Raw genomic sequence first — 18,398 nt, 5'->3', positions numbered from 1 at the left:
CCTTCGGCATCGTCGGACCCCATGGGGAAAGGCGTGCGGTTGCCGATCCCGGGCGCCGTCCGATGCATCGGACACGTGCCGAGTCACGGGACCAGGGCGGCCGATATGACTGTCCCCTCCACTCTTGCTGCGGCATACTCAAAAAAGAGCTGCGGGGAAAGCTCCCCAATAATTACGCAAGCCAAAAAAACAGCTCCCATTGCCAACCATGGCACCAGCAAGCGTCGCAGACCTCCAGCCCTCAACCCCTTCAACCACCACCAACAAACCCACCGTCTACGTCCTCGACAAATTCCACCCCGACGCCATCGCCCACGCCCGCACCCTCTTCAACGTCATCCTCAACACCGATCCCGAATTCAGCTCCTGGCACGATGCAGAATACCTATTAATCCGCTCCTCCTGGCTGCGCGCCGCCGACATCGCCGCGTGCCCGAACCTCAAAGCCATCGGCAAGCACGGCGTCGGCACCGACAAGATCAACGCGCGCGCCTGCGCCGCCCGCAACATCGCCGTGCTCAACACGCCCGGCGCAAACGCGCGCGCCGTCGCGGAGCTCGTCTTGGCCCTAACCATGGCCGTCGCGCGCGAAGTCTGCAGCATCGACCGCCGTCAGCAAGCGGGGGCGGTCGTCCCCAAAGAAGCCTGCCGCGGGCTCACGCTGCACGGCCGCACGCTGGGCGTCGTGGGGATGGGCAACATCGGGCGGTGCGTCGCGCGGATTTTCCACCGCGCTTTTGATGCCCCTGTGGTGGCGTACGACCCGTTCATGCCGCAGGACTTACCGGCTTGGGACTTCCCGTACCGTCGCGCGGCGACGGTGGGGGAAGTGGTGCGGGAGGCGGACGTGTTGACGCTGCACGTGCCGCTGACGGAGGCGACGCGCGACCTGCTGGCGTACGAGGAGCTGTGCGCGATGAAGCCCGAGGCGATCCTGATCAACGCGGCGCGCGGGGGCATCGTGAATGAAAAGGATTTGGAGCGCGTGTTGCGGGAGGGACGGATTTGGGGTGCGGGCCTGGATTGTCATGAGCAGGAGCCGCCGACCAAGGAGAAATATGCAAGTCTGTGGGAGCTGCCGAATGTGGTGTCGACGCCGCATATTGGCGCGGCGACGGCCGAGGCGCAGAGGACGGCGGCGATGGCGGCGGTGGATAATCTGTATCGGCACATTGTGGGGTTGGAGAAGTGATGGGTAGATGCAGTTTAATTTGATTCAACTTCGTAAATGCTTATTTCTGTCTCGAAGCGTGAGGCCGGAGCGCTCCAGCACAGTGCCACTCAACAACTTGGATGTTCCCTTCCATGCTGTCCGTGATGAACAGCGTCTTGTTGTCTGGTCCGCCGAATGTGCAATTGGTCAAGTTCTTCCCGCCACGTGCATCTCCAACAATGCGGGCTTTCGGAATACCGTCTTTGTCCACAACAAAGACGCATCCGAGACTGGGGTGGCAGACAAAGAGACTCCCCTCCTCATCCACTGCCAGCCCGTCGGGTCCCGCATTGCCAAATGATTGAAAGAAGACGCCAGCCTTTGTCGTTGAGCCGTCTGCATTCAGAGGCAGTCGCCACACAGCATTGGCCCGGGTCATTGCCACGTAGAGGAAGCGCTCGTCGGGCGTCAGCGCCAGCCCGTTCGGCGACACGCCGTTATTAAGCAAACAGTCAAGCTTGCTTCCATGAGACTGGCGGTAGACGGCTCCAGTTGGGTCTGTGATCCCAGTTTGACCTTGATCCGTGAAGAACAGCTCGCCGGTGCTTGAGATGATGAGATCATTTGGACCCTTGAAGCGCTCGAGATTGCGCCTGGTGAGGTGCGGTGAGATGGTCTGCGTCGAGGGATCGAAGAGAAGGAGGCCCTGCAGTCCAATCAGCATCCTCGAAACAAGACCAAGAAGGGCAAGCCTTAGTATACCTGTTTGTAGTCCGCCACAACAATCAGTCCATCGTCCCGCAGAACCATGCCATTCGGCTCGCCGTCGTACCGGACGCACTCGGACACCTTCTTCTCGGCGTCTATCTTGAGGATACGCCCGTACGGAATATCCGTCACGAAGACGTTTCCCTGGCTGTCCGCAGTCGGGCCTTCCAGGAAGATGCCCGAGAAAGGCAACGCCGACCCGCCCTTCCATTCTGTCGCCTGCCCCGTGCACCGCAGCTCGTCCGGGATGCGGACCCAGATTCTGGCCTCGATGACCGGAGGTGCCGGGTAGAAATTCATGTTTGCCGAAAAGCCCTTGGACATGTTTTCCGTCCGACCTACCAGATTGTGACTTATATTCCAGGTCGTGAGGCGGTGTGTGTAGTAGTTGCTTAGCGCTGACGGATGTTGTTCGGGGCGTCGGGATCGGACGTTTGGTGCCTCGGGGCGTGTCCGATAGGTGCGGGGACCCCACGGGGTCGTCTGGAAATAATACTGGCCGCGAAATTCTTGGCTCTTGGGTATAGAGCGCTCTCGGTCTCCAACACATCGTCCTGCAGCACACCAAAGCTATCATCATCATGGGACTTGTTGCAGAGACAAAGAGGGCGATGAAAAATTCCCCTCGGGAAATTTTCAACGCCTATGTCTTCTTTTGCACGTGGTGCTTTGCTCTCTCAGGAGTGGCAAAGGGGTTTGATGAAGGTGAGTCTCCCGAATGAAAGGGTGAAATATCAGCTCACGAGGTGTGAACAGGGAATATCGCTTCGCTCGTGGTCCAGGACAGATTCAAACACGACTTTGGCATCTACATCCAATCACAGAAACAATATGCAGACACAAAGGGTTGGATTGTATCCATTGCTACCGCTGGTGCTGTATTTGGCTGTCTGGGGGTACCAGATTCCGTCCCCTTTTCCCTCTGACTTGCTCTAACGACCTGGACACAGTGCACCTACTTCAATGACCGTTTCGGCCGTAGATGGACACTTCGCGGTGGGACGGTAGTCTACATTGCCGGAATTCTCGGTCAGGGGCTCTGCGCCGGCAGTCTCGGCGGATTGTACGCATCGAGGTTCATCTCAGGAATAGGAATTGGAGTTACAACGGTGGTGCCACCCATGTACATATCCGAGGTAGGCACGCATCTTTGGGTATTGAAACAGGACTGACACATTTCAAGATTGCCCCAAAAGCAATCCGAGGGCTTCTTACTCTGCAGTATGCCGCCTGCCAACAGCTTGGCGTGGTCCTGGGTTTCTTCATCAACTACGGTGTGACCAAGACATACGCAGGCGTGCGGGCGCAGTGGATGCTCCCCACACTCCTCCAACTCCTGCCAGCCGCTCTGTGGGGCATTGGTACCTTTTGCGTTCCCGAATCTCCAAGATGGCTCCTTTCCAAGTGCAGACGTAGCGAAGCATCCAGAAATCTCAGCAAGCTACGTCATCTTCCCGAGGATCATCCCGTCATCGAGGCCGAACTCGCTGGGATGGATGCCCAGCTGGAACACGAGGTGGAGGCTGTGGCAGGAGCTTCGCAGAAAGACTTCGTCGTGGAGACATTTGTGCCGATAGAGAACCGACGCCGCTTCTTCCTCATTTTCCTGGCAACGCTTTTCTCTCAATGGTCTGGCGCAAATGCCATCACGCAGTATTCCCCCACAATCTTTGGTTACTTGGGAGTCACAGGGACCGAGTCTCAATTCCTGGCCACGGGAATATATGGCATCGTCAAATTCACGTCATGCTTGGCTTTTGCTATCTTCATCGTGGATTTCCTTGGTCGTCGTCGGTCATTGATGACGGGGATTATCCTGCAGATCTTGACACTGGCGTTTGTGGGTTGCTATCTGGGCATCACAGGAAGCATGTCAACCGCAGAGGTGGAGGCCTCGTCGGCTGCATCTCATGCCGGAACCGCTGCCATCGTCGCCATCTACCTTCATGCTATTGCCTGGAGCATTGGTTGGTTCTCCATGCCGTACTTGATCGGCTCTGAGATTTTCCCCACGCGGATTCGGTCTTTCAACGTCTCACTATCAATGGCGTTTCACTGGGCCTTTTACTTTGGCAGTTCAAAGGCCATGCCTAGCCTATTGGCTGCAACACACAGATGGGGAGCATTTGTTTTCTTCGGCGGCATCTGCAGCATTTCGTTGGTCTACGTGTTCTTCGCTATGCCGGTAAGATTTAATCTCATACGTTTGGTTTCAACCACGCTGACTTGTCACCACAGGACACCACGGGACGATCTCTTGAATCCCTGGACGATCTGTTCAGAAGGCCTTGGTACACAGTATACAAGGTTGCTTATCCTACCCCCAACGACATGACTATCGAAGGAAGTGACAATAAGGCGTTGGATGATAAGCAGGACATAATCATGGAGGACGAGAAGAATGGAAGCGTTTCACAGGTTGAGGATGTCAGACAGGTTTAAAATGTTGTACTGAGAACCTCAATACATGCGGGTAGTCTCTATATGAAATTACATGTCCATGGTTCTTCCATCAAATATTTCTCACCTCAATGCGACTTTCTCATCACGGCGCGGTAAGGATGTGCTGATGAAACATTTTTGCCCGTATGTTTTCAAATAAGGGAGTTTCAGGTTACAGGGTATCACGATAATTTATTTCGAAATATGATACCAATCGGTGAAGGCAAACCTTTTACTTTGAGTGCATGCTTTAAGTTCTTGGCTTTCGAGAAGAGAATAGTATTGTGATTCATAAATAAACAAATTTGTGGAAAACCAAAATGCGTTGCATTTGAGTCTACACTTAGCATAGCCAGCCTAACTACGAGAAGATGCATTGCTTAAGTCGAAAATCTCCACTCAGTAGTTTCGCCAGTTTGGGCATCCTTCCGATCAAGCTCCTTATTCTTCCTGACACACCACCACCTAGCAACCAAACAGAAGACGATAGTAAGACCACATCCGGCAATGAGAATGCCGCCACCTGTCTCGTACCTGGGCGCTTGGTTCGTCAAGAAGAAATAGGGCGTGAACCAATGGCTCACACTGCTGACACAATTGGCGATAGCAACAAGGGCGGCCCTTTTCGTCCTGGGGCGGGGCACCACTGTCGTCTCCCAAGAGATCTGCAGGTTCAGCCCCACGAATGGGCCCGAGCAGAGAAGAATCATGGCGAAGTAGCGAGCACCGGTGTTGAGTGTGCTGATCATGAGAACCGCTCCAACCAGAGACACGGTGATGCACACAATAATGTGCCAACAGTGTTCGAGCAGCCTACCGCTGGACCAGGAGACGCCAAGTGTGACCAAGTACGCAATGGCGTACGGCGGAGCCTGGATCAAGTACGTCCCTACCTTTGAGAAACCGAGAGTGTCGACGATCTGGGCTGCGTTAGTGCTGTTGTGTTCAGTGGTTCGGCAGGAAGAGGTGACTGACCGATGGAAAGAAGTCCTTGAAAGACTGCGCAATGATAACGGAAAAGTGGATGGCAGCAAACATCCATGTGAAGGGATCTTTTGCAGCCATGACCACGCCACTCCAAGCCCCCCCTTCGTCTGACTCCGAAAGACCGCCAGCAGAGACGAGCTGACGATACTGTGCCATCTCAGATTCTTCGGGGGTGAGAAAATATGAGCCGGTGTCGTTCGGCCAGTTCGGGATGAACCAGAAGCCCAGGAACGCCACAATGACACTAACAATTCCTGCGATGATGAGTTTTGTCTTCATAGCGATTAAGACTATGACGTACCTTCGAGCAACACGAACCACTGCCAGGCGTGGAGACCAGCAATGCCGTCCATGTTGGTGAGAATACCGGCCGCAAGGAGACCGGAAAAGATATTGGAGACGATGTTTCCCGCGTGCCAGATGCTCATTCGCAGCGGCGATTCGTGTTTGGTGTACCACGACGAGGTCATGAGGGAGACGGCCGGGAGAAATGGACCCTCGGTGATTCCAACGAGAAAGCGACAGAGGAGGAATGCCCACCCCGACTTCATCGCCGGCATGCAAATGGTCACAGACGACCAGGCTAGCATGCAGCAGGGAAGAAGAATGCGAGGTTTACCTTTTGCGATGATGACATTGGCCGGTACTTGGGAAATGATGTACCCAACGTAGAAGAGGGAAATTCCCGCCGACCACATGGTATCCGACATGTGGAGGTCGTCTTGCATTCCCGCAAGACGTGCATTTGACACATTGATGCGGTCAAGATAGCTGAGCATAGGTCAGATTTGAATTGTGATCTGGGCTGGGAAGACAAACTTCATGAGCAGCATCATGGTGACCATCGGAAGGAACTTCCAGTCCAATTTCCTCACGACGCTTTTGTTCAACGCATCGAGTTCTTCCGACGTTTTTGCCTGCAGAAGCGGGTAGTTTGTGAGATAGGGGTCCGGAGGCTGAGCATTCTCGATGTACTCCTGCGCATCCCCCTTGTGGAAAGAGTCGGCACCCATGCTGAAGGGTGGGTCGGTATTGCTTCGGTCGGTGCAGCAGTAGTGCCCATTCTTTCGGGGACGGAAATTTTATAGCGCTGGTGCCTTGTTTGATTTTCGCCCGAGCTCCACCCCCACAAACCCCGCATTTCACGATCCAAGTTTGTCGGCTGCCGCTGCCGTGGTGGCGTCCCGGTACCATCGGACTCCGCCCGAGGCCTCGTGCCTTTTCTCTCGCCCACCCCCCCGCCAGTCCTCCGAAACCCCGAGCACAATCACCTTACTTTCGCAAACCCTCAGCAGTCAACAGCCCAGAATGGATGTCGCCCCGCAGCCATCTGCGCATGGTCTCTCCGCATCGGACTCAGTCCGACCGCCTGCGGGGAAGCGCGACCGGGCATGTGAGCGGTGCTGGCGGCGCAAGCAGAAGGTGAGCCTTTCCCGAAATGGTGGTTTCAACATACTGACGCATCTTTCCGCAGTGTGACCGAACGCTCCCAGCGTGCACTGCTTGCACCACATTAGGCCTCCAGTGCCAGGAGCGCCGCTCCGACCAAGACCCAGACGCACTCGAAGACGGCGGTGTTCTCACCGCCGGCTCATTACCAAAGTGGGTCCTTGGAGATGTCCATGCTTGAAATTATTCATCTAAAGCTTCTCCAATGGCAGCTATATCGAGGCTTTGAAGCGTAAAGTCGGACAGCTGGAGGAGGCGCAGACTCCAACGAAACGACGCCGGACATGCTCGCCGCTGAACACCGAACAGCAAACCACTTCCGAGAATGTGGCAAATGCTCGTTCGACGACTACGGCAGATGCAGCGGAGAATCCCGTTGAAGGCTCCGTGCATGCGACGTTAGGACAGATCGGGTTCTTGTCCCGGAGTGCCATGGCCGAGCCCCGGGATGGAGAAGGCACTCGTGAATCTCATTGCCATCTGGCTCCAGAGAAATTGGTCAAAGCCGCAGCCACGCTGAGCTCTCCGACCTCGCATCTGCTGGGATTCGCGGCTCTCATCTCTGTGGGTAGTAGTGTGCAGCCCTTGACACTCACCCGTGAGAGTACTGTAGGCTTCATGCACAGGTTCTTGGAAGAAGCACCGACATTGTTTCTTGTTCACCTGAACCGTGATCAATCGATGGCGCAGTATGAATCTGTAATCGCCGAGCACGCCGATGGCAGAAGCACAGGAAGCACCACCCCGCATCCACTGCGAGACTTCAGTATCTACATGTCCCTCGCTATCGGCGCTGCCATGGCTCACGAGTCCTCGAGGCTGGAGTCTTTTTCAGCCGCCTTACATGCCGCATCTATAGACATCTTCCCTTCGGTGATTAAGACCTGTAGCCCAGCTGCTTACCTCCACTGCCTACTCTACCTCATTGTATACTCTACTTTGAACTCTCATGGAGGCTCTACTTGGTATCTTTTGGGGCTTGCTACGAGTAAATGCATCTCTTCGGGTCTCCATAGGCATTCCACTGTGGACGATGGGCATCCGGAACTTGGAGTGGACAGTGCCAAGAATATTTTCTGGTCCTTGTATCTTCTCGATAGGTACGCTACGTCTCCATATTCCAGTCAAGTATTAATCGGGTCCAATACAGATGTCTCGCTTCCATCATGGATCGCCCATTCGCAATTCAAGACTACGACATATCGGTTCAAGTATGTTTCTCAAAACCTACGATAGCCAAATACTCATTCATGTCAGGATCCAGAAGAAAACAGTGATGGTCACGAATCACTGATATTTCAACTAGTCATGCATGCAAAGTTGACCTCGCACTTCCGAAGCAGCTCCAATCAATCGGTTCTGCACAATTACCACAACTTCCTGTACTGGCAGCAGCTTTCCCCTCCAGTTCGTCATCTCGTTGCAAACTCTCCGGGAAAATCAAAGTTCTTGCATCGATTGGCATTTCGCACATTATCAGAGCTTGTTCAGTCACTAGCATACTCCGACACATGTATGATAGCGGAAGGTTTCCGCACGCTGGAAAAGGATACCATGGCTCACTGCCGAATCTTGATCGATGATATCCACGACGAATTGGACCAAGGAAGCTTCTCAGGATCTCTGTTAGATGTCTTTGATGCCTTTACAGCAGGAGTCCTGATATTGCATCTCTCAACACTCATTCCAACGGATGGTGTGCAGCCAAAGATAGGTCTTCAGGCTTCAAAATCAGTAACGAAGTGCTGCAACATCCTCACGGCACTCGGCGAACGCCTGCCCCAGTTCAGATCCTATCGCAAGATACTTTTCTCTATTTACCATCACCTCATCGACGAGACTTCTGCTCAACCCAACGTAAGACATCTCAGATAAGCGGACCTCCAAAAGTAAAAGCTAATTCGAATAGCTCGAACTGCCTGCTGCCACCCCGGGCCGCTTGCAGCGCATCATCGAAAAACTGCTTAGATGCTCCCAAACGAATCACCGGAGTTGATGAACCATGGTTCCTGGCATTGAGAAGCAGCTCAATTCGTGAAAATCATCCCTGTAGGTAAAATCAGCCTTTCCTACTTAGTGGGATTTGATTGATCATAGCTGGAGGAGGGAGGTTTCGGCACATCACTGGCGGTGGAAACAAAGCCATCTGAAGCCTCAACACTCAAGTAGCAGAGTACTCAACAATGGATCCTTCGCCTATTAACACACAACATCTGAACAAGCAGGTCTATTAAAAAATAGTATTGTTCTTCGATTGTTTGGGATATGGCCGTCTACTAAATATAGGCACACTTATCTTAAGATGTCTTGTAAAATGGCTATATAATCACGCTCTATGACCACTTTCCGACAATTTAGAAGACACACCAGCATAATAATTTGCAACTAGGCTAAGCAAGTATGCTCCACGCTTTACCGTTACGCGCTGGAAGGCGGGTCTATATCTAATAATGTCCATATTTTTTCGTTCATCTCTACTGCGCAAAGAGCCTTCCACTCCAGTGGACCTTTGGCGAGTAGTCATAGAGAAAGCTTTCGGGTCAATCGCGACTGTAATCGCGGACGGTGCTTCGGCCCCGGTGATGTTGAAAGCTATGAAAATGGTGGCGGAGATGCGGCGCATTTAGGAAAAGGTAAGTAAGTTCCGTCAAGTTCCATAAGCATTATCGCGCGGCTTTTGTTCGTTGCAAAAGTTGGCTTGGTAGCCGCAGGCGGCCATCCCAAGACGCCAACTCTTGGCGTTGACGCACACGGGGTATGAATGAATCAACAGTCGCCCAATGGGGTCTACTCACCGTTTCCTGCACGTTTTCTTTGTAGTTCGCGAAATTTTGTTCGCGTTTCTTTCAGTTTCCTTTCACCACACCTTGTTTAAATCTGGTGGATCATGGTAGCCAAGGCTGTTTCATGCATTGTTAAAAAATTCTTTATATACAGAATCGAATAGCCTTCTCATGACGTCTATTTTCTACGTGACCTTTTCACCACTTCAGAGCTTTCGACTTGTACATCAAGCTCTGCCCTGACGACCATGAAGTATCATTTCCATTCCGACGCTAGGTACAGGCGGATTTATAACACCGTCCCGCCGGACAATAACTCGGAAAATGACTCCTCTCTTGACTCTTCCTTCCGGCCACGTCAGAACGGCCACCACCGTGATGAAGATCTATACGTTTGGCCCTACTTTCTCAGCCTCTTGTTTACCATTCTGGCAATCGTTATACTCTACAGTCCCGTCTACAACCCCCCTGAAGAGCCGTACAATCCCTCTTCAGAAACGGCGATCACGTCGACGACGACTACAGTAATAGCGCCTTCCCTTACAGGAAAGGCAACTGCGACAACATCGACCTCCAGCACAACATCGATACGCGACTCGCTACAGCCAGCATCGCCTAATGACAGATCACCGGAGGCAACACCGCAGAAAGAAGCATCGACGATACAAAAGCCCCCGACGTCACCAGTACTAGAAGGCGAAACCCAGCCTTTCGTCTTACATGACGACATAGCCTGGATCAGCTACCTCCCCTCGCTGTGTCACCACCCCCAGCACTCGGCCAGCCTGCCAGACGAACTGAGCAGGATCCCCGGCCGCGAGCTCGGACTCTTCGGCGTCGCGCACCTAGCCCCGGACCCGAAAGCGGACGAGAGCAATCCGGAGTGCTCTAAGATGGTCGCACGAGCCGCCAGCAGGCAACGGGCTTTGTTTGTCCCCAAGGCGAAGTCTTCCTGGGCATCGCCGTTTGATTGGATGTCGAAAGGCTCTTGGGAGGTGCGGATGTCCAACACGCAGATGGAGATTGTCAGGAAGATCATTGACGCGGCTGAGGAGAGGGCTAAGTTGTTGTGTATGACGGAGAAGGAAATGAAGAAGTGGAGGGAGGAGGAGGCTTTGAAGTCGCGGAGGGAGGAGGAGGCTTTGAAGTCGCGGAGGGAGGAGGGCATATTGAAGCGGTTGTTCTCTTGGTAACTGTTGGCCTACGTTCAATAGATGGACGCAGAGTCAAAGCAAAGATTATTTCTTTGGCCGAAGCAATTTTCACTCTTTGCTTTCTCTTCTTGCACAAGGGCAGAATGTCGGCTGGGAACAAAGTAGAAGCCCCACAAAGCTACAGAGAAAACACAATTACGGGATAGTAGTGTTTCTTTCGAAGCTCGGATGATATTAGAAGAAAAAGGTAGCATTGCTGGAATTTTTTAATTTAATCTTAGCTGGATTTTCGACAGTGCACGTACAACAAGTTGGAATATTATAAAAGTAATAAAGCTCGGCTACTACGCAGGTACGCTTAGTCTATATATTATCTTAAGACCCTATATGGATTAAGGAACATTCGTGGTTTCTGAATTTCGCTAGATATTAGGTGCTTGACGCCTTATCGTGTCCCCTGGTGAGATATTGTAAGGTTTGTAATTTTCGATATCGTAGCCCCCCTCTTCTGGCGCGGACGAAAGGTATATAGAGCGATGGATCTTGTAAAACCTTCATTAGGGCGGAGTTCTGGGGGGTGTAACGGTCGGGGTAATGCGGGTTGTGTAACTTTAGACAAGGCATCGGTGATCTCTAACAGCCACCATCATGCGGACGGTTTAAGAACAATTTAGTAACTAGGGCTACATTGTATATTATATGGTTGAAGGAACGACGTTAACATTGACAGATGTAAGCTGCTATGAAGGTACCCGGTAATAATGAAAGACATTAGTAGTAATTAAGAATGGAGGTTTTGAAAATTAAGAACGCTAAAATTCACGAAAAAATCGCGTTAACCTCCATCCTTAGAGCTTCGGCTGAGTGAGCTTTGACTGCATGGGAGGGAAGCAAAGATCATTAATAGCCATGGCCAGTGCAGCATAATCGCTTCCCTCCAGAAAGTCTACGTACAAGATGTTGGGTAGGTTGGCTGGATGGCAGTGTGGCAGACAGTCGGTGAAAAGTGACTTGTTTGCAGAGTACGCCATGTCCTTGACTGAAGCCTTAGATGAGGGGCCATTCCAAAACAAGCCGAGTGGCGTCCTTTTCACAAGCTCGTTGGCCACCGCACCCCACCCAAAATTAGTCATCTGCGGCGTCAGCGTCCACGACAACAAGAAAAGCTTGGGGCTGAATGAAGATAAAAGCTTATCCAGCTTTCCTAACTGACCGTTGATCATCATGACTGCATCATCGGTGTTCGAATACTCATCTTGCACGCTAACTTCGTTCGTAGTAAAGAAGCCTTGATGCTCGAAACTTCCCAATTTGATGTTGGCGTCAACAACGATGATGACAGCTGCCTTACCAGATCCAATGAAGTCATTCAAAGTATTCGAGGTGAGATTCGCGGCATCATTAGCTGTTTTGGCGATGTAGCGGTCCTGGACACGGCTGAATTCCTTGAACAGCAGGTCCCACTCTCCCTGTTCGAGATCACGGTAGCTGGTGATACCTACGTCCGTGTTCATCGCGTGCGAGAGATTGACAATAACGAGCTCCTTGTGCGCAGCAGTGAAGTTGTTGACATCATCAACAACGCTCGAAATCTTTTGTCCGACGCCTCCGAGCCAGAGACCCTCAACTTTGGTGTAGTGTCCAGTCCAGAATGACCCGCATGAGATGACTGGACGAATGTCCAGGTAGCGTGACCCATCAGCCAATTGGCCGTAGATGTTCTTTGATTGACAAAGCAGCGCTGAATCCATGATGTTGGCTGTCACGGGGGAGAGCGCGGAGATGATGGTGGTTGACAGGGACCGGGAGGACATGCCAGCGTCGTGGGTGCCTGGCATGCAGATCTGGTATAGATGGCGAGACCCTAGCTTGTTCAAATTGTCTTTCATCCAATCGATGCTTCCATGGTTTGAGGAGAAACAGCCCTCGGCTCCAGACAAGATGAAACGGGTGGACCCATCGTGGACCCAGCCAAGATCAACTTCGGTTCCGCTCGGGATGCCGGGTGTGGAGAAACCATTGAAGGTCACGCGAATTGAAGATGGGTGGTCCTTGACCAGAATTTGAAAGGAACAGTTGTTTGTGCCATCGATGTTGTAGAAGCGACTCAATACAGAGTCGGAGCGAGTGATCCAGAAAGCCTGATGGAACTCGATGTAAATCTGTGATGTTTGACCTTTTCTGCAGTTAGTGCTAGCTCTGAAATGAAGGGCTTCATTTTACCTGGTGCAACTGTCTCTGGGGTACCCGATGTCTCAACCTGATAAGTGGCTTGATTCGAGGTCTGTCTCCATGTGTACTGCGTCCCATTGACCAAAGTAAGATAGCCACCTTGACCCATAACGGCAGTAGAAGATTGTACGATGAATGTGAATTCAGTTGCTTGAGTGATAGAATTCTACACTAGGATGAAAGTGCCTTTTATCTTCTTCACTGCGGTATTTCTTGAGCGCCGACAAGAAATTCATTCTGGACCCATCAGGTATAGCGGTGTGCGGGGAAGCATTAGGGCTCTTGTTCAATGCTCCTGTGGAATGCGTGGTCCTTGGAATGATACGCGGGGTATAGCTAAATTCCTTTCACATGGAAACTTCCATCCCATTATTTGCATGTGGAAAGGATGCAAAGAAGGATGATAGTGTGGCCGAGACGAGAGAACCTGAAGCGGCCGACGGCTGTGATACCGTTTTGACAGCAGATAAGTGGGCCTTACTGGATGATTCGTTAGCGGTAGAGGCCGTGATGGCGATATGTGTTCCCGCGCGACTCAGGCGAGCGGTGTGAGGAAAAGCTTTACCAGAGCTGTCACCGTCTCTATCGCAGAAATGGAGGCTATCGTAACAACAACAATAACAATAACAGAGCATCATCCAGTAGTGACAATAAGAGTTATGTTCACGCATGATGTGAGAGTTGATGTTAAGGGGCCTGAGCGTTATCAATTCATGCCACATGTTCCGCAATGTTATGCTACGGATTTAAAGTTTCTGTGCTAAGCCACACCCACAGCTCACCGCAAGCAGCACTCCTTGAAGTCCAAAAAGATCACGGCACGTCCCGCTAAGGCTGCGGGTCAGATCGCCCTGACGGATAGGATTTGTGCGCATACTGTAGAAACTAGCGTACCAGACGGATAATAAGTGGGGCTCCGACCCGCTTCCGTGCGATAATGCGCCAACAACCAGAAAATGCAAACTTCTAGGCTCTGCACCATGTGCCATTGCCGTGCTCTGAGACAGCTGGCAGTGGCTCGGGTGCCCAGAATATGACGGTCCTTGCCTGTAGGGCAGGCCTGGAATCTCCGAAGGATCTGCTTAGACTGAAGTTGCGGAGCTTTGTAAGCTGGCTGCTTGGCGCATGCATGTGCTGCGATGAAGAGAGCATAGGGCTTGATATTACAGTGGATCACACCTGTCTTGGTTGGGTAGGCGGCGCAGAGAAGATTCGACTTGGAAGAGACATTGCCAAGTTTTGGTCCTGCTTGGTGATGCCGCCTCGAAGGAATGGTCGATGTTGCTGTCCACTCGCTCGGAAGTCCTTTTTGATTTTCAGCGTGGTTCATCAAAGATAGAATATGTTCAATTGGATGCTGGGCTCACGCCAAATTCGTCCGCGCGCTTAATATTCTGCCGCTACCCTCCTGGGCGCGGCACGCGAGCCCAACGCTAAGGTTGGTGCGGCAGGACGCCCCGCCGCCGCTGCAACCGGACCAGCTGTACGGCATTGATGTGTGAAACCTCTTTCTATAGTCATTCTGCAACTCGGTTACTCGACAAATGGTCTAGAAATAAATACAGCATTGTCGAAACTACAATCAAAATGACCATGACTACAATGACGTTTCTGTATCTGATGTAATATTGCGGGAAGTGCAAAACTGCCTGGCTTGGGAACGAAGTACTTCAGCTGGAAAACGAAACAGTACCCCCACGGTCTGTATCGAAAACATAATTTACGGGATGGTAGTATTTCTCTGGAAACTCGGCTAATAGCAGAAGAGAAGGCAACATGTCTGAAATTGTTTACTCTGATTTTAGCTACGATTTCGATAGTCAAATTACAACAAATTGAAAAGCTATAAATAAATGAGCCCCGGCCTTGAGAAAGTGCCTTCGATGCCGGGAAAATGTGTGATTTCACATTCGTCCATACCGCGTACAATACCCGGGCCTCGGTGGCGCTGCTGCCAACATGCTCTCGTACTACCAAGGACGACGTCACTGACGCCACCAATGACGAGGATAGCGCCACAGACGCCATCGCAACGGGCGAAGTTCCAGACCGGCATCGGGCCCGCGGCGTCAACGTGAAGGTCTGTCATTCCTTCTCGGTGGGGCCATTTGCTCGAGAACAGGCGCATCCGCATCAACGTTGGTGGCCTTAACAAGGGTTATAGCACGCATAGCGGAAGGATTCGATGCTTTCATCAAGGGCCATGTCTGATTGGCCATAATTCTGCCACTTTGGGTAATCTATGCAAAGCATACAGAGGCAACTTGATAATTATTCAGACAGACATTTAGTCCTGCTATCCACTGTGTTGCTGGTCACAAATCTCGCGCCGAGTGTTCTGGGCTCCTTGGCTCAACAAGTGAACAGTCCTTAAACAGAGAGGGTGGCAAACATTTCCCGCTTCCAGCCGCTCGTCAGTTCCAGCATGTGGTCCGGATTGGCCAGAGTGGGTCCAACGCTGTGAGTCTAGTCCCACAAAGGAACGAAGCCTTGCTGTTCGAGGCAGCCGGCAATCTTTGCAGCGTCGACATCGTGGCCTTGCACCATCTGATTCTCAAGCATGTCAAAGCATGGCTCGGTGGGCATAGACCACCCGTGTCTGCGTAAAAGAAAAGTCAAATTTGGGCCGAGATGAGCGGCCACATTCTTCTTCCTCGGCATTTCTTCCAGTCCGAGGTTGACGGTAGGGAGCCACCTCGCTATTGGAACATGCGTCTATCTAATGGAACTAGAGATAGACAGCAGCATTACCGATGAGAATTAATCCTATAGATAGAAAGGCAGGAAAGTTTCTAGGACGGAGCCTTGAGCTATGAGACACACTTAGGGAAAATGGACAAATCACCAGGCATGTCTTGTTGGGCTAGGGTCATGGGCATGACTGATTGCTATGGCCGACTTCATGCAGCGATAGGACCAGCCAGCTTTTGAGGCTCAATGGTAGCAGGCAATGTGGTGTGCATTAAAAGCCACACCATCAGTGGCCGCATTGCGAGAACAATGCATTGAACTGCAATGGCATTGGTTCGGAAACTTACCAATTCAAGAATGTGGCCGACGTACGCGGTGGCGGGAGAATGTAATCTGCCGGAAGAAATGCTGCAGTCCGCTTGAAGAGACTTCACTAGGGTTGGCTGCAATGTCTTCCAGCTCGCTCTAGACTTCGGCCAGCCGATGCAGTGTTGTCGTGATTGGTTTGACAATGATATTGCTCATGATGACGCGAGTTTCATAACCAGCTGTTGATTCATAGTCAAATTGAAGCTTCATTGGGGGTATGATACATACTGCTGCACATGCTTGCAACCAGCCTGAATAGGAGAGTTCGAAGAGCGGACGCCCTTTCCAGCAATGACGCATGTCATGAAAATGGCATTTCGACAGCGATGCTCTCTTCTATGGCAAACGGGCAACAGCCCATTAATCCGGTGAGCTTCTGTCCGAGAACATAGGCCGTCCACTAGGTAGTGTTGCAGCAATCAGGAGAGTCTTGGTCGTTGCACCAGGACCAAAGTATGATGCAAGCCACCTTTGCTGACTGCATAACTTAATCATTTTACCTCATAGCTTAATTATTTTTTCGTCTCCAGCGCTGCGTGTAGATTTCCCGCTCCATGCTTCGTTGTGCATTGGCAAGACACCTCATAAGCATGCGGCTCTAGGCCAAGCAACGTATTAGCTGTCGTATAGCTCGTCTCCTAATTTCCTGATTTATTTTATGTCACTACGTAATATAGTTCTATTACCGATCCTCTACCTAAATGGAAATCGTCCATCGTATCAGTGTTGCTGTTCAGAAATCAAGGGGCGTACAATTTATACCTGGTGAAAAAGATCACTTTACCCGGTGATAACTTACAGAAATCGCATCCTGGACGGTCGCACTACATTTAAGCCTTTTACTGAGGCTCTGCGGCAAAGCGCGGGTCAGGACACAAGAGGACGAGAGTATAATAGGCGGTGAACGCGGGAGAGATGGAGTAACAACAGCAAACATGTTCGGCACTCTGCACTACGACCGCGGCAGCAAGCACATCGAATTCATTGATCGGACGGAAGGATTCCTGAATGGCGATGTGGCCGTCGAGCGGACAGCCTGCGACACGTGCAGGGCCAAGAAGGTTCGTTGGCCGCTGATGGGGGTTGTACCTGGAGAAAATACTGACAGTTGGAGAAGCTTAAGTGCAGTGGCAATCGGACCGGATGCACTCGGTGCAAGAAACTCAGTACCGCCTGTGTGTATTCCGCTGTGGCAGACTCTAAACGCTGCAAGCGAGCCGCCTCACGCCAGAAACAACAGGACCAGCACGAAGCAGAGCAGCAAACGCAGCAGAGTGTCCTAGAAGCCGTTATCAGCGACGCCGTAACTCCCACAACAACCGGGTCAAGCATAATACTAACACCATCAACTTACACTTCACCGCTATTCGGGTTCCCATCCACGGTCCCTGATTCCGAGAGCCTCGATCTGCTCTTCGGTAACGACTTCCTCCCCGACCTGCTGCTCGCCAGCTCGCCCACTCAGCGAGACGCGCTTGGCCCCTCTACTAGCCCGGAAATGCTTGCATCGGCGCTGCTGCCATCGGTGGCCATAAGCAGCCCCGTTTGCGGCTGCCTGGCCACATTGGTTGAGCTGCTCGAGGAGCTTGACACCCCGGCACGCCCCACGCTCGACGCCGCCTTGGCGTCGCACAAGCTGTTCCTTAAGCGCGCACTACGGGTACTGCACTGCAGCAGTTGCCACTCCCGCTCCGAGCACCTGGTGCTGCTGACGCGCGTGTGCGATAAGCTGGTCCGCCTGTGTGAGCGTATCGTGCTATCGTATCTGCAAGCCGACTCATCCTCCATGACATTGACGTCTTCCTCGCCGCCGACTCCCGATTATTTTCCCTATCCGCCGACCGAGTCGTTGTTCCTGGGGTGCTACGAAACCGACGCTTCCGAGTGGGGTTCTTTGGTCTGTGTTATCCTCTCGCTGCAGCTACGCAGTCTCGGCAGCCTGCTGGCTGGCGTAAGGCGTTCCGCATCGTTAGCGCAGCAGCCACGCCTGCAGCAGGCTGAGGCTAAACTCCGTCTCCTCGTTGACAGGCTCCAGGCGAGAGTTCGGCTTATTCCCGAGGACCTGTACGTAACTTAAGCAAACTCGGCGCCGAGTAGTACTAAATATGTATACCTCTGCTTTTACTTTTTACACCTCTTTTTATAATCTGTTTGTGTTACGGCGCAGTGGCATGAGGTGGGGAGATGGGGAAAGTCAGACGCTCAGGCCAAGAACTTCTTTGCACCACATCTGTTCCGGTCTTTCCTAGCCCGTCTCTGGAAGGGTGGATCGGTTGGATTGATTGAAACCACCAAGATTCAAGGCCTTCCCGTATTCTTTCTTGTACATGCCGTCTTTCACACTTTTAGTCAGACCTAAATACGTAGAAG

General features: G+C 52.0%; 7 protein-coding genes across 7 annotated transcripts; 4 read left to right on the top strand and 3 right to left on the bottom strand.

Moving 5' to 3' along the window:
• Window positions 1–208: 208 nt before the first annotated feature.
• On the top strand, window positions 209–1,192 carry LTHEOB_2229 (D-3-phosphoglycerate dehydrogenase; the record flags this gene model as incomplete). The annotated part of the gene is made up of 1 exon (XM_035511018.1): window positions 209–1,192. One exon carries the CDS (start codon window positions 209–211, stop codon window positions 1,190–1,192), a length of 984 nt encoding a protein of 327 aa, XP_035365169.1.
• Window positions 1,193–1,232: 40 nt separating this feature from the next.
• On the bottom strand, window positions 1,233–2,245 carry LTHEOB_2228 (Gluconolactonase precursor; the record flags this gene model as incomplete). Its single annotated transcript, XM_035511017.1, has 2 exons — window positions 1,233–1,859; window positions 1,916–2,245. 2 exons carry the CDS (start codon window positions 2,243–2,245, stop codon window positions 1,233–1,235), a joined length of 957 nt encoding a protein of 318 aa, XP_035365168.1.
• A 257-nt stretch (window positions 2,246–2,502) lies between these two features.
• LTHEOB_2227 (Sugar and other transporter) lies at window positions 2,503–4,363 on the top strand (the record flags this gene model as incomplete). Its single annotated transcript, XM_035511016.1, has 5 exons — window positions 2,503–2,626; window positions 2,678–2,817; window positions 2,872–3,057; window positions 3,105–4,106; window positions 4,160–4,363. The coding sequence occupies 5 exons, from the start codon at window positions 2,503–2,505 to the stop codon at window positions 4,361–4,363; spliced, it is 1,656 nt and encodes a 551-aa protein (XP_035365167.1).
• A 380-nt stretch (window positions 4,364–4,743) lies between these two features.
• On the bottom strand, window positions 4,744–6,363 carry LTHEOB_2226 (Vitamin H transporter; the record flags this gene model as incomplete). The annotated part of the gene is made up of 4 exons (XM_035511015.1): window positions 4,744–5,283; window positions 5,339–5,604; window positions 5,652–6,121; window positions 6,170–6,363. 4 exons carry the CDS (start codon window positions 6,361–6,363, stop codon window positions 4,744–4,746), a joined length of 1,470 nt encoding a protein of 489 aa, XP_035365166.1.
• Window positions 6,364–9,830: 3,467 nt separating this feature from the next.
• Window positions 9,831–10,775, top strand: LTHEOB_2225 (uncharacterized protein; the record flags this gene model as incomplete). Its single annotated transcript, XM_035511014.1, has 1 exon — window positions 9,831–10,775. The coding sequence occupies one exon, from the start codon at window positions 9,831–9,833 to the stop codon at window positions 10,773–10,775; it is 945 nt and encodes a 314-aa protein (XP_035365165.1).
• Window positions 10,776–11,584: 809 nt separating this feature from the next.
• LTHEOB_2224 (Glucanbeta-glucosidase) lies at window positions 11,585–13,077 on the bottom strand (the record flags this gene model as incomplete). Its single annotated transcript, XM_035511013.1, has 2 exons — window positions 11,585–12,912; window positions 12,960–13,077. 2 exons carry the CDS (start codon window positions 13,075–13,077, stop codon window positions 11,585–11,587), a joined length of 1,446 nt encoding a protein of 481 aa, XP_035365164.1.
• Window positions 13,078–16,963: 3,886 nt separating this feature from the next.
• LTHEOB_2223 (C6 zinc finger domain containing protein) lies at window positions 16,964–18,105 on the top strand (the record flags this gene model as incomplete). The annotated part of the gene is made up of 2 exons (XM_035511012.1): window positions 16,964–17,089; window positions 17,269–18,105. The coding sequence occupies 2 exons, from the start codon at window positions 16,964–16,966 to the stop codon at window positions 18,103–18,105; spliced, it is 963 nt and encodes a 320-aa protein (XP_035365163.1).
• Window positions 18,106–18,398: the final 293 nt, after the last annotated feature.

The sequence above is a fragment of the Lasiodiplodia theobromae genome (assembly GCF_012971845.1).
Source record: "Lasiodiplodia theobromae strain AM2As chromosome Unknown scaffold_5, whole genome shotgun sequence".
In the NCBI taxonomy this organism is placed as follows: Eukaryota; Fungi; Ascomycota; class Dothideomycetes; order Botryosphaeriales; family Botryosphaeriaceae; genus Lasiodiplodia; species Lasiodiplodia theobromae.
This window is presented reverse-complemented; position numbering and strand designations above follow the sequence as displayed.